This window comes from Spinacia oleracea, chromosome 3, assembly GCF_020520425.1.
Source record: "Spinacia oleracea cultivar Varoflay chromosome 3, BTI_SOV_V1, whole genome shotgun sequence".
NCBI lineage: Eukaryota > Viridiplantae > Streptophyta > Magnoliopsida > Caryophyllales > Amaranthaceae > Spinacia > Spinacia oleracea.
The window spans coordinates 86,341,462-86,355,309 of record NC_079489.1 but is presented as its reverse complement, the minus strand read 5'-3'; the positions used below and the strand labels follow the sequence as shown (position 1 = coordinate 86,355,309).

General features: G+C 37.6%; 1 protein-coding gene and 1 pseudogene across 1 annotated transcript; one reads left to right on the top strand and one right to left on the bottom strand.

The window, feature by feature from the left end:
- Positions 1-5,742: 5,742 nt before the first annotated feature.
- LOC130470939 (uncharacterized) lies at positions 5,743-5,843 on the bottom strand (annotated as a pseudogene).
- A 6,879-nt stretch (positions 5,844-12,722) lies between these two features.
- LOC110797564 (uncharacterized) lies at positions 12,723-13,475 on the top strand. Its single transcript, XM_022002683.2, has one exon. The coding sequence runs from the start codon at positions 12,723-12,725 to the stop codon at positions 13,473-13,475; it is 753 nt and encodes a 250-aa protein (XP_021858375.2).
- Positions 13,476-13,848: the final 373 nt, after the last annotated feature.

Sequence of the window (13,848 nt, the reverse complement as noted above, 5' to 3'; positions counted from 1 at the left end):
TGAGTATGAACAAGCTAGAATAACGTTCTATCCTAACATGCTTCACTCAACGAATTAATAATCCACATGCAAAAGCCATTTAATAAACAAGTAAACATGGAGATAAGACTCGACACTTGACACAACTCTTGACTCACATTTTAATAAAGAAGTAGTTTCGAACGGGTAAAATAAAGTATCCTCAAAAGGAAAGAAAAGGGTGATGGGAGCCAACCATACACCAAATAATAATAAGTCGGACTCCTACCGACAGTCGGACCATACCGACAGTTGGACCATACCGACGGAATTCCAATGCACAACAACCTAAAAAGAAAGAATGAAACAACGTCTTGTATCATTCAAGGAGTACAAGTTTTCCGGCAAGACTCCCCCTATTGTTCATACTTGAGGTATATACGTTCCAAGAGTTTTGAAGCTCATTCGGGTTACACTTTACGTTAATTAGTATGTTATGATCAAGACACAACCCAAAGACATAACTCACAAATAATTCAACAAGTACACCAACACATAATACAACCATGACGCTTTATTTTAATCCTGTAGGACTTGTGATCAAACATAAGACTCAAGTGAAATTACTCCCATTCTTCCTTGTCAAAAACACTGTTTGAGATAACCCGACATTGCCCATTAACAAGCGGGGTGTGCCCTTAGCACGAATTATCCTTAGTTCAATTCACATAGGCTCTCTAAACATATTCTACACTTGCGGTAGAATAAACAATGCACTCCGGCAATATTCAATAGGCTCAAAGTATGCTAGACATCCCGTACTATAGCATAATCACAATAACTTGCATGCGCAACACTCATACATGCATACCAACTTGAACAACATGCTTGACATAATTCAATGATTATAAAAGTCCATAACATGATAGTTAAACAGAATCTATAAAGCATAATTCAATTCATAACATGCTCGTTCACATAGATTCCATAATAATTCTCACATGCTTGTTCACACATCAAACATGAATTCCCAACACATAAGTTCACATGATTCACATTCAATACACTTCATAAAGTCCTCAAGGGATGGGTGGTCACCCTAGTCTTGTACGTACCTGGAATACCTAAGTACGGGGGCCACTATGAGAATCACGACTCACTAGAAATCAACTCCTATAAACACAAAGGAGAAACTTAATTATTAATCATGTTTACTAAACTATTTAAGAAACTAAAACCCTTGGTTTAATTAGAAATTAATCGTTATTCGTCAATTTAATAGTCCCAAATAGTCAACTCAAGTCCTAGTATAAAAACATTGACTTTTTAGCTTTAAAATCATTAAAATCAACTCTTTAAAGCTTAATAACAAATATGAAAGTTTAAGTTGATTCCCGTAATATAAATCGTCATTAAATTATGTGAATCAATCTCTTAAACAATTGGAATCAAAACCCTAATAATAGGTCATCATAAAAACCATGTTTTGACCTTAAAAATTGACACTTTATTATTTCATTAAATCTGAAAATAATAATTTCAAACATAAAAATCAATCTCATCAATTTAAATACGACAATAATAAAATACGGTGTTTATAACCGTTCCCAGCAATTTAAATAATCCAAAATAATTAAATAATCAAATATTTCTAAAACGGAATTCGGAAAAGTTAAAAAGTATACGGAGTTTGATTATCAACAACAACACACACACAACACGGGTGTGTTGCATGTAGGGCAGCGGCACGAGCAACAGCAGCACGAAGCAGCAGCAGCACGAGCGTTCGGCAAGGGCGCGAGGCTCGTCGCAACAATCGTGTGCGGGTGCGCTGCGAGCAGGGGCGAGAGGGGCGAGCGACGCGAGGGAGTGAGGGAGTTTGTGTGCATGAAGCACAGGGAAAGGCAGAACTTGCCAAGGGTAGGGCGAGCCAAGCTCGTGGCTTTCTTGCGGCCGAAGATAAGGGCGGATGAAGGAGAAGAGAGTGCCGCAAGGGAGGAGAGAGAAATTACTGCAGCAGGATTTTAGAACGCTCATAACTTCTAATCTATAACTCGGAATTGATCAATTCTTTAGGCACAGTTCAAGGACTTTTCGAGATCTACAACTTTGAAGAATAAACCTTTTTCTGAAAACGAACGGAAGTATGAGAAACACGGTCAAACATAAGTTCGACGAAAGAAAGAAGAATTTAGGGTTAGAGTTTTACTTTTAGGTTTAATGAATAATAGTGAAGGATTTTGAGGGTAAGCACCTATATGGGATAGGATTTAGGAAACTCAATATGGGCTAGGATTTAGGAAACTCAAATATGGGCTAGGATTTAGGATTCCCTTTCGGGCTTCATTAAACATAAGATGGGCTTGCTTAATTTGTTTGGACTTGAACTTGGAATTGAATTGGGCCACATTAATTAAAAATCGTTTTACTTTTGAAACCCAATTAAATTCCCAACATTAAATAAATTTTTTTTTGTAATTAATTAAAATAATAAATATTCTAATTAATTAAAAATACATTTAAATAATATTTAAATGCGATTTAAATTCGAAAAATCATAAAAATGGTTTATAAATATAATAAAATATATTTATAAATACTGAAAAATACGAGGTATTAGACCATAACCATTCAATTCACATGAATCACAATAATACCATATCACATGAATCCTCATGAAACGGTGGTCACCCTTGACATGTACGTACCTTGAATGCCTAAGTACGGGGGCCACTTTGTGATTCAAGTCTTTAGATTAGAAATCTCCTCTTATCATTAAATAATGAAATCCAATTATTACTCATGTTATTTAAATTTTGAGAAACTTTATTAACTTTTAAAACACTTGAATTAATAAGGAATCAATCGCTTATTAATAAAATAATAGTCTCAATTGAACGATTAAAACCCTAGCATGAAATTAATTTATTTTCATGCTAAAAACCTTTAAAAAATGACACTTTAGGTCTTTATAATAATCTGAAAAAAAATTGATTAGCATAATTAAAATCATCATCTAATTATGCTAATCAATTAGTCCTTAAGTTAATATTAAAACCCTAACCCTAAATCACCATTAAAATCAATTTAAACCTTCAAAACTCAACAATTAAATTAATATTTCAAATCTGAAAATTATAATACTCCAAATCAAAATATCCTTCAATAATCTAAACACAAAAATCCTCAAAATTTGGTGTTCATAGCCAATCCCAACAATATAATCAATCATAATTCAATATTAACAATAAAAATCCATAATTTAAAAATATAATTTGAAATAGAATAGATTAGGAAGAAGAGAATTATACCATACCAGCCTATAGCACGGTACGATCACGAATTAAATGTGACCGGGCGAAAAAGGGAACAAATATACGGAGTATTGGTGCGCGGCAACACACGACAAGCTGTTGTTGCGTGTGTGTGTGTGTGCGGGTGCGCGACAGGAGGGCGAGAGAGGGAGAACAAGTGCTCATGTGCTGGGCGCGAGTGTGCGTGAAGGGAAGCAGGGACCGTGGCTGTGCGGGGCGTCGAGGGACGCGAGTCAGGGGAATAACACAGAGCGACGAGATGAGAAAGCACGAGTGTATGTGGCTGGCGTCGAGCGAGGGACGAAGGGAAGCAGCGAGCAAGGGTGCTCGGCTGGGCAGTGGCGCAAGGGCACGAGCAAAGGGGGTGCTCGGCTGGGTTGTGCAACGCAAGGGAAGGGAGGCAAAGGAGGAGAGTGTCGTGGGGTGCAAGAGAGAGGGAGAGAAAATAATGAGGCTTTAATGAAGGGGATCCAATCGAAATATAAGGGGTATTTATAGGCTTCCATAATCCCTAGTGGGTTAGGATTAGTTAATTGAGTATTAGGCTTGCCTTAAAGATTGGGTTTGAATTAGGATTTTAACTTGGATGCTTTGATTGGGCTTATTCATGGAAACGAGTTGGACTTTAAATTAATTCAAACCTTTTTAAATCAAAACCCAAATAATTTCCCGACTTCGAATAATACATTCGTTTCGTAATTAATTAAATTAATAATAAATATTCTAATTAACAAAAAATATTTAAATGCGATTTAAATTCTACAAATCATAAAAATGCTTTATAAATATAATAAAATATACTTATAAATATGGAAAAATATGAGTTATTACAGTCTACCCTCCTTAAAGGAAGTTTCGTCTCGAAACTTGAGCAAGGTAACCAAGACTTGAAACTCAAAACTTGAGACTTTATTGTGTTTTCTTGCAAAAATTTAAGCTGATGTACTCTTTAGATGATTAAACATGACAATATGAAGAGAATATTCAATAGAAAGCACCAAATTAGCATAAGAAAATAAGGTAAAAAGTGCAAAATTCTACCACACTCTACCCCCCTTAAAAGACACGAGTTACGATCCCGTAAATCAACTAACCTCGGGAAAAAGCTCGGGATATTTCTTTCTCATTTCGTCACCGGCTTCCCATGTAGCTTCTTCTGATTCTTGATTAGAACATAAAACTTTCACATTCTTAACATCCTTAGTTCGTGTACTACACAATTTACTATCTAAGATGTTGAATTTCCTTACTTTCTCTCACTCATCGATGTGCCGCACCCAATCCAGGTGCGCCCTCGAAGACCCTTATTTGTGCGCGCGCACCCTGTGGGTGCGCCCGCACCGACGTCCGGAATTTGACAATAATACTTATTTTTTGTTATTTTTCGGGAAAGGGTATATATACCCCCTCTTCCCCACCTTTTAGCAACATCATTTATTGCTCTTATTTTTCAGTTTTTTTAGGGTTTTAGAGAGAGGAACATCTAAGTGTTTGAAACTTCATCCTTCCCTAATAAACCCAAGTCGAACCCCAATTCCCCTAGCTCTTTCCCTATTGATTAACTTGTTAATTAGCGTAGAATTATTCGTTCCTATAATCCATTTCACTTTCCTATTCTAAGCTAGCTTGACTTGGTTAAATTCATTCTCACCGTTCTCTTGGGACGATCCCGAACTTGCCACTATTATCAATATAGTCGGTTAGTTAGGTGTTCTTATAAATCTTGTTTGATTGGGTGATATTCGTTCAACGACACGAAAATCCCTTGTTAAAATGGCGCCGTTGCCGGGGAACTGTTGTTGTTTTTTAGTTTAGCTTTATTATCAAGTATAGTTTTACCATTTTAAATTCTTGTTTTAGTTGAGATTGTCATTGCTAACGTTTTTCTTTGAGTTGTTGCATGCCAGTCCGGGGCCTTACTCGCCATCGACCTCTTCTTCCTTTAGACGACGAGTTAGAGAGGGCGTTGAGGGGCTTGTGAAAGAATCGAACCCGTTCTTTTGGCGACATTCGATTCACCACTTTAGGAGTGATTTCACCCGAGCAAACCCCTCCGAGTCCTACGAGTTCTACTAGTCCTACTCGTGAAGACATGGCGCAACCGGTCAAGAATTTTGGTATTCCGGGAGCCTTCGAAGCCACTAGCGGTATTGATCCTCCAACCATGGATGGCAACAACTTTGAAATCCGTCCGGCATTGATCACTCTTGTGCAAAGCCACCCCTTTTGTGACAAGGCTAGAGAGTCACCTCATGAACATCTTAAGCAATTCGAACATTATTGCGACACGATCAAGCACCAAGGTGTTACCTCTGAATATGTTCGCCTTAAGTTGTTCCGATTTTCTTTGCTTGGGAGGGCAAGTGATTGGCTTGACAAGGAGGTCAATCCAAACTCTCTCAAGACGTGGAATAAGGTTACAAGTGCTTTTCTATGAAAATTTTACTCCCACGGAAAGACAACCGAGTATAGGCACAAGATCCAATCATTCGAGCAAAAGAGAGATGAGTCTTTCTTTGAGGCATGGGATCGGTTTAAGGAATATCAAAGGGAGTGCCCACATCACGGCATCCAAAATATTCAACATAAATTAAAATGGTAAAGAACCTTGTTGGTGACATTGGACATGTCTAACAAAGTATAAAAGTCAACACTAAAGAATTCAATTCTTAAGACTATAAGAAAGGGTACAAGAAATAGGAAAACAAAGGAACATATGAAAGGAATTTACGATTCCGTTTCTACTTATAAGTTTATGTTTAAAGAGAAGTGACCTAGCAATCAAACTTCCTTGGTATCATATACCGCTTGAGGTTCTTACTTCGGTAATAACTCAAACAATGGAAGCTAGGATACACTAATGACCTACAAGTGGGAAATGAAGCATGGCAATGCTACATTAGTTGTAGAGTCATCTAGTTTGTTTTAAGTCCTTTCAAAGGCTGGAACTTAATGGCTATTTTGTTCCAAAATCAGCATACCTAAATTTCTGCTTCAAACACAGAAAGACTCACATTCAGAAGAACGAAAACAATGCTTGTTTGTTTGTTTATTTGAATAAAATGGTCATTTACGGTTTGAGTCAATATGCTTGATTAAAACAAACAACTCTTTAAATGAAAACTTTACTAGGTTCAAATCAAACCCTTGATTTGAGTTCCATTAATCTTTGGCATTGTTGCTTAGACCATATCAACAAGTTAACATTCACAAGCTCTATTTTAATGAACTTTTGAAAGTTGGTTGATTCCTAGATCAACTTAAGACAAGCTAGTCTTACTTGTTGAAAGTAACAAAGAATATGAACTATTGTTAGAACGCCTATACGATAGAGTTCAAAGCTAAAGAAAGGTTTTATGACTTTATTATTTCACATGGATTTGAGTGAATATAGGTTTATTTACTCAAATGTGATATAAGTTGAATCTGTTTGGCTAGTTCAAAGACTCAGAAGTACAAAATCCACTTGGCAAGAAATCATGAAGATCTAGGTTAGATCATGTTGATGATTACTTGAGACCAAATATGATCATCAATGATTGTGTGTTGTAATTTCACAATCTAGGTCCATAAGATATGGCATATCTTAGTTGGAATAATCGAAGTCAATTAGTACTTGATCCGATTAATGATGAATCATAAAGACTTTTCCTATAATTTCTAAAACAAAATGCTCAACTACCACCAAACTAAACCAAATTCGTCAAAGCTATTGAAAAGTAATTTCAGAATAACTTTTCATAAAATATATCTAGAGAGTTCCTAAACTCAGTGGGAGCTTAGTGTTTGTCATTCGACAAACTAAGGCCCAAGTATAGATATATGTTTCATTGTGATTTATTCAAATGAGACACAAGGGTATTGTTTCTACCACGAATTTTTGAGAACATAATGTTTGTTTGCTCGAAATAATGTCCTTTTGGAGATTCGTTTCCAAAATGACAAGTGGGAGAAAATAGACCTCGAAAGTCTTCGAGGCGAACAACAAACATAAACGGACATTCCGGAGGCTTTTCGAAGTGCTTCAGAAAATCCGAACTTATTCTTTAAAGACTTTAGAAGTGGCTTTAAAGAATAGAGATCTCTTAGAAGACTTTACAAGTGCTTCAAGGAGAACAGAATATTCAAAGGACTTTCAAGTGGCTATTAATATTCTATTGTTTGATGTTCTATACCCTAGTAGGCATAGAGTTCAAGTCACTGGAACTATGAGATTCTTCTATTAGATAGTGAAGAAACATGGAGTTCAGGTCATTGAAGCTATGCGATTCTTCCATTAGATAGTGAAGAAACCTACAACTTGCAGTCAAACTATTATCATGTAGATTAATGAGTTTGTGACTTGTAAGAAAGCTATGACGAAACCCAGATTCCCTAAAATGGTTAGAGGCCATATATAGACTCAAATGTTTTAAATGGTTAGAGGCCATAAAACATACTCAATGTTTTGATGACAAAATTGAAATTTTGTTGATTTGCAAGAATAGTTTCACACCTATTGGTTGCAAAGTTTGTTTTAAGGATAAAAACCATCAAACATGGAATTGTGTTCACACACAAAGCTAGATTAGTTGCTAAAGGTTACAAGCAAATTCATGGTGTGAATTGTGTTGAAACCCCATGCATAATCGTAATGCTCAAGTCTATAATTCAAGCAATGATTGCATATTGGTACATATAGCAATTGGATGACAAAACGTATTCCTCAATCAAATGTTGGAATAAACTATGTACATGGTATGTCATAGGATTTGTGGATCCAAATAAATGTTTGAAAGAGAAAACTAGCTTATAAAATCTAAAGTACAGATTTAAGCAAGCAATTGGGAATTGGAATTATATTTAAATGAAGCTAATAAGTATTTTAGTTTCATAAAATATATATGATTCTTATAGATATATAAGAAGTTTAGTGGGAGTACTTAAAACTTAATTGGTCCTATGTGTATCACACACATAACTCTCTATTGTAAAATAACATTCAAATGCTAATGACTTAGATTTGAGATTATTCATCAATGATGGACCATGGCGAAACTTAGTACATACTGGGTATTAAGATCTATTTACAAAGATCTTATGATATTGTTTTGGATTAAGTAATGGCATTTACTAAATCAAACACGAAAGTCTCCATTGGAGATATTTGACCCATGTGAATAAATCTAAGTAAAGGATGTTTGAACTATGTATAAGCATTTACTAAGTTAAACATCAAAGATTCTAAATGAGATTCTTAACCTATATTATATGTCAAAGAATTTAGCTGAATTTAGTATCTACTGAAACTAGATAAGCTAAAGTTACATGAATAGAATTCAATTGGGAATTATTCTGCAAAAGAATTTATCATGTATGATATAATATGAGGATCGCCAAAAACGTATCGTATGACTTTAGGCATGACGAACATATACCAATCTCTATTGATCTAAGTGAAGATCAACTAGATTGAGATCAAGAATACTTATGGTACTTGAAAAGGTACATAGGAATAGTTCTTGATTCAAGGAAATAAAGATATGCTAAAATATTGATGCTACACGCATAAACACTGGCAAGGGATCAAGCAAGATTCCCTTGGAGTTAACCATTGATAAGGACGAGCTATAGAGCATCGTGTTTTGAAATGGCAACATGGATTGGAGACCATGAGTTGTTGCGTGGGATATTAAAATATTAATTTCTATGTTCTAAGATACAGCTGGAAAGTAATCCACATATCTGTGAACTGCTTGGATGAGTAATTCCAAACAAAGCATCACTAGCAACCTATAAAGTTGAAGTAAAAGTACTTATTGCCTAAGAAACAATAAAACAGGGTTGTTTATGTTAAAGAGTTCTTCACTGAACTTAGGTAGATCACATGTCTGCTGGCTTGATGGTTCTTCATTGAAAAATGCGTAGAACCACTCTTGAAGTAAGAAAGACTAGATCACATAATAAACAAACTCGAAAAGATCTTATCATCATATCTCGAAGAACATTCGATGAAAAGGATATTAAGATTGGCAAAGCATGATAACTAAACCTATGCAACAAGTGAGAAGCAACACTCACGTTGTAGCACTGGAAATCAAGCATAGCTTTGAATTCCATGAATTGTTTTAGAAGATGGGTTTGAGGCCCATGGTTATAAAACATTGGGGTTGAACATTTATCATATATGAAATGTATTTTCATATTCCATTTAATCTTGGTTTAGTATTAAATGATGAGTCCCTTCAAATTTGACGATATATTCAAGATAGACTGTCAGGACCAGTCCTGTGACTAAGAAATGTCTATCAAGTGAACTTGAATGTCAAAGGTTGAAAATGGTCCCTAGTCGGAGTTTTCTATAAAATTGGACGCATAGAAAACGTTAGACGATTAGAATGCAAGATGACTAGTAGTTCTGTTTCTTGAACTATGTGGACATGGCAATGTCATAATCATTTGCATAGATACTTACTTTGGGAAGACTAGTATCGGACAAGACCTATGAAACTTTACTGTAAGAGATGAAAATCTGTCATAAGTAAATTTCATTAAAATTATTAGACACTAAATCCTCAATACCTGAGTGATTTGAGATTACTTGTTTGAGAACTGGTTGCTTTGACGTTGACCAACCGTCGCACCGTAAAAGGAGGCTATAAAGGCAACGCTCAGGTAATCACCTATCAAACGAAGTCTAATCTCAAGATCGCAAGATTGGGATTGTCCTCCCATAAATCGGGATGAGATGCTTAAAAGTTGTACAAGGCCACTCGGAGAGCTAGAAACTGTGAAATGCATGGCCGTGCTCGGATGAATCATAGGCTATGATTATCTGTTTATTTGATCAGTTGAACTCTGAAACCGAGAAACACCTCTGGACATAATAAGGATGACAACTCTTACCTTATGTTCAAGAGCAAGCATCGAGCGACAAAGGAATTAGGAAATGCACACTTGTCCCTAAGGACAAGTGGGAGACTGAAGGAAATAATGCCCTTGGTCCAAGTATGCATTCTATGTTAAGTCTAATAAATGCGGTTCAGTATTAATTAACAAGTTAATAATTCAGTGAGATCAAGTGAGATGAATGCCTAGCTAGAGGCCGCTTCAGTTCAAGTGGAATTAATGATATTAATCCACAGCTTACTCTTGACTGAACCCGTAGGGTCACACAAATAGTACGTAAACGGATCAAGTATTTAATGGCATTAAATACTCCATCTATGGATATTCGGAATCGACGGATCTTGGTTTCAGTGGGAGCTAAGATCGTCACAGGCAAGAAATGAATACTCCGGAAACGATGATATTGCCGGAAACGGAAATATGGATCGTATCGGAAATATAAATATTATCCAAGTCGTAGATGTTGCCGGAAACGGAAACATGGTACGTATCGGAAAATATTATCGGAAATGGAAATATTGCCAGAATCGGAAATATTGCCGGAAACGGAAATATTGTCAGAATCGGAAATATTATCGGAATCGGAAAATAATTCCGGAAACGAAAATATTAAATATTTGTTCGAAACGGAAATTGATTCCGGAATCGGAAATATTAAATATTGTTCGTATCGGAAATGAATTCCGGAATCGGGAATTTAATCGGAAGCGTATCGTACGAATTAGCATCGGACGAGGCCCGCTAGACGAAGGCCCAGCACGAAGCCAGGCCGTCGCCCAGCGAGCCAACGCGCACCAGCGCACGCCAAGCCTCGACCAGGCCCAGCGCAAGGCCAGGCCCAGCCAAGGCCTTGGGCGCGCTCGCGGAGCACAGCAGTGGGCCGAGCGCTGTGCGCCTAGCGTGGGCCGCAAGGCTTGCGCAGGTGTACGGTGCTCGTGCATTGCTTGTGCGGGAATCCTGAAGCAATCAGGATTCGAAGTGTGATTAAATCCTAAAACTATTAGATAATGATTATTTAATTAGAGTCCTAGTAGGGTTATAATTAAATAAATTAGTATCCTAATAGGATTCCAAAACCCTTTCCATAACTCTATAAATAAGTGCCTAGGGTCACATATTTTCAGAGATTATTCAAGTATTCAAAGTGAGTTTTTGAGAGAAAATTCAGACACATTTCTTGACTATAAGTGCCGAAAATCTTTAGTACCTTAAGGGCGATTCTAGTTGGTCAATCTTAAGGCGGATCCGGACGTGCTGTGGACTATCTACGGAGGGACGACACTTGGAGTCCTAAAGACTTGTTCTTGTTCGGTTCGGGCGCAGCTAGGGAAGGCACGCAACAAAGAGTATGCATCTAAACTATGCTATATGATTATGTGTAAATAATATGTATTCCTGGCTAAATGGTTTTTCCGCATGATTTATGAATTGTCATATGTATCATAACCTAACAAGGCTTGCTTCTCGACTTGGGAAACTCGAAAATGCTCCCTCTCAACTGCCATCTCCATCAAAAATATCTCCACCATAGGCCACCCTTCTAACCTAAGGGAAGGGCAAGGTGAGTTCCTACAGTACTATGCCTCCTAATACCTCTTTTTGTGATGTTTGTGGCGGGCATGACCATCTCCCCAATATGTGTCAGTTATTGCAAAACGTGTCCTATGTTGAACATAACCCATCTAGTGAGAATGATTTTGATGTTGAGTATGCTAATTCCTTGAATGAAAAGTCTAGGTATGATGGACCCCAAAATCCTAATTTCAATAGACAACAAGGTCCTAGAGGTCCCCCTTTTAATTCTTATCAAGGTCCTACCTACCAAGGCCAAGGCCAAGGAGGTGGGTTTGATCACCAAAATCGAGGTAACTATAGGGGGCAAGGCTATCAAAGCCAAGCTCCCTATGGTTACGGTCATCAACCCCAATACAATCAAGGTAGTTATGGGTCAAACCACCAAGTTGGAGGGGGCTATAACTACGGATATGGGTATAATAGAGGAACCTCTAGTAATCGGGAAACCAATATGGCAATTCCCAATATCCTCCTCCCGGATTCAATGGACCTAGACCACATGGCACTCACACTCTTCCCTTAGCAATGCTTCCTCACCGCTCCCCTCTCCCAAGTCTAATATTGAGGCTCTCATGGAGTCGTTTATGGGGGCGCAAGCTAAGAAGAATGTGGAATTTGAGGATGGATTCAAGCAATCCAACACTCATTTAAAAATGATTGAGACTCAATTGGCTCAACTAGCTATCTCCATTAATCAAAATCAAACACAGCCAAATCTTCCGCCTCAAGGTCACGACTCTAAAAAGCAAATGAATGCAATTGTGGCAAGAAGTGGGAGGGTTATGAATGGTGGTGCTACGTCTAGTGATGTCCCTAAGTCCAATGTTGGTGAAAAAGGGGTAGTGGGGGACCTAGATGAAGATGATGTAGACCACGTTGTGTCCCCAAAGGAGGTTATGACGGATGATTTGAGGCCAAGGGTGGCCACCCCTCTCCAACATCTTGTTCTTAAATTCCCCTTTCCCCCAACGATTTGCTAGACAAAGAATGGATACCCATTTAGCAAAGTTTCTAGAAATGATAAGCAAGTTGCATATCACCATCCCCTTTACGGACGCAATCAAGAAAATGCCTACCTACTCTCGATTTCTTAAGGAAATTTTGAGTGGAAAAAGGGATTGTGACGTAAAGGAGACGGTGAACCTCACCGAGAATTGTAGTACTATTATTCTTAACCAAATTCCACCCAAACTCAAAGACCCGGGTAGTTTCTCTATCCCTTGTGCTATTAAGAAGCTTGAAATAAGCAATTCCTTGTGTGATTTGGGTGCAAGTGTTAGTTTAATGCCTTATTTGGTGTTCACCAAGCTCAAAGTTGGTGATCTTGTCCCAACCAACACTACATTGCAATTTGCCGACCGTTCGGTCAAATATCCTATTGACAAGATTGAGGATGTACCCTTGAGAGTTGGTAAATTCGTGATCCTCGTCGACTTTGTGGTGCTAGATATAGATGAGGACGTTCATGTCCCTATTATTCTTGGTCGGCCAATCTTGGCCACGACGGGGGCCATAATTGATGTTAAGCAAGGGAAGATCACTTTGAAGGTTGGGGAGGATAGTTTGGTTTTTGACTTGAATAAAACCATGAATTATCCTAGTTCTACTAATGAGAATTTTTTCTTGGTTGACTCTTTTGATCCCCTAGTGCATGATATGCATGAGCACTTGCTCGCTACTAACGATCCGCTTGAGCTTGCTATTTTGAATAGAGAAGGCTTAGGAGATGTAGGGATTTAAGCGGCCAACTACAAGGAGCTATTGGTTTCTACCCCACCTTGTGCTCAATCAGAGCAATGTTTGATTGTGCTTAACCGGGAAGAAGTTTTGGATGATCATAATTTCCGAATTGGTATGGAAGCTCCCAAGGTAGAGCTCAAACCTCTACCTTCGAGCTTGAGGTATGTTTTTCTTTGTCCAAATTCTTCTTATCCCATTAATGTTAATGCTAGTTTGGATGATGAGCAAGTTCTGAAGCTCACTAATGTTTTGAAACGTCATCAAAGTGCTTTGGGCTACACGATTGGTGATTTGAATGGTGTTAGCCCGAAACTTTGTATTCACCACATTGAGCTTGAGGACAATGCCATCCCTCATCATGAAAGGCAACGAA

Coding starts and splice junctions, on each gene's coding strand:
- LOC110797564 (XM_022002683.2), top strand. CDS start 12,723: ATGGATACCCATTTAGCAAAGTTTCTAGAAATGATAAGCAAGTTGCAT.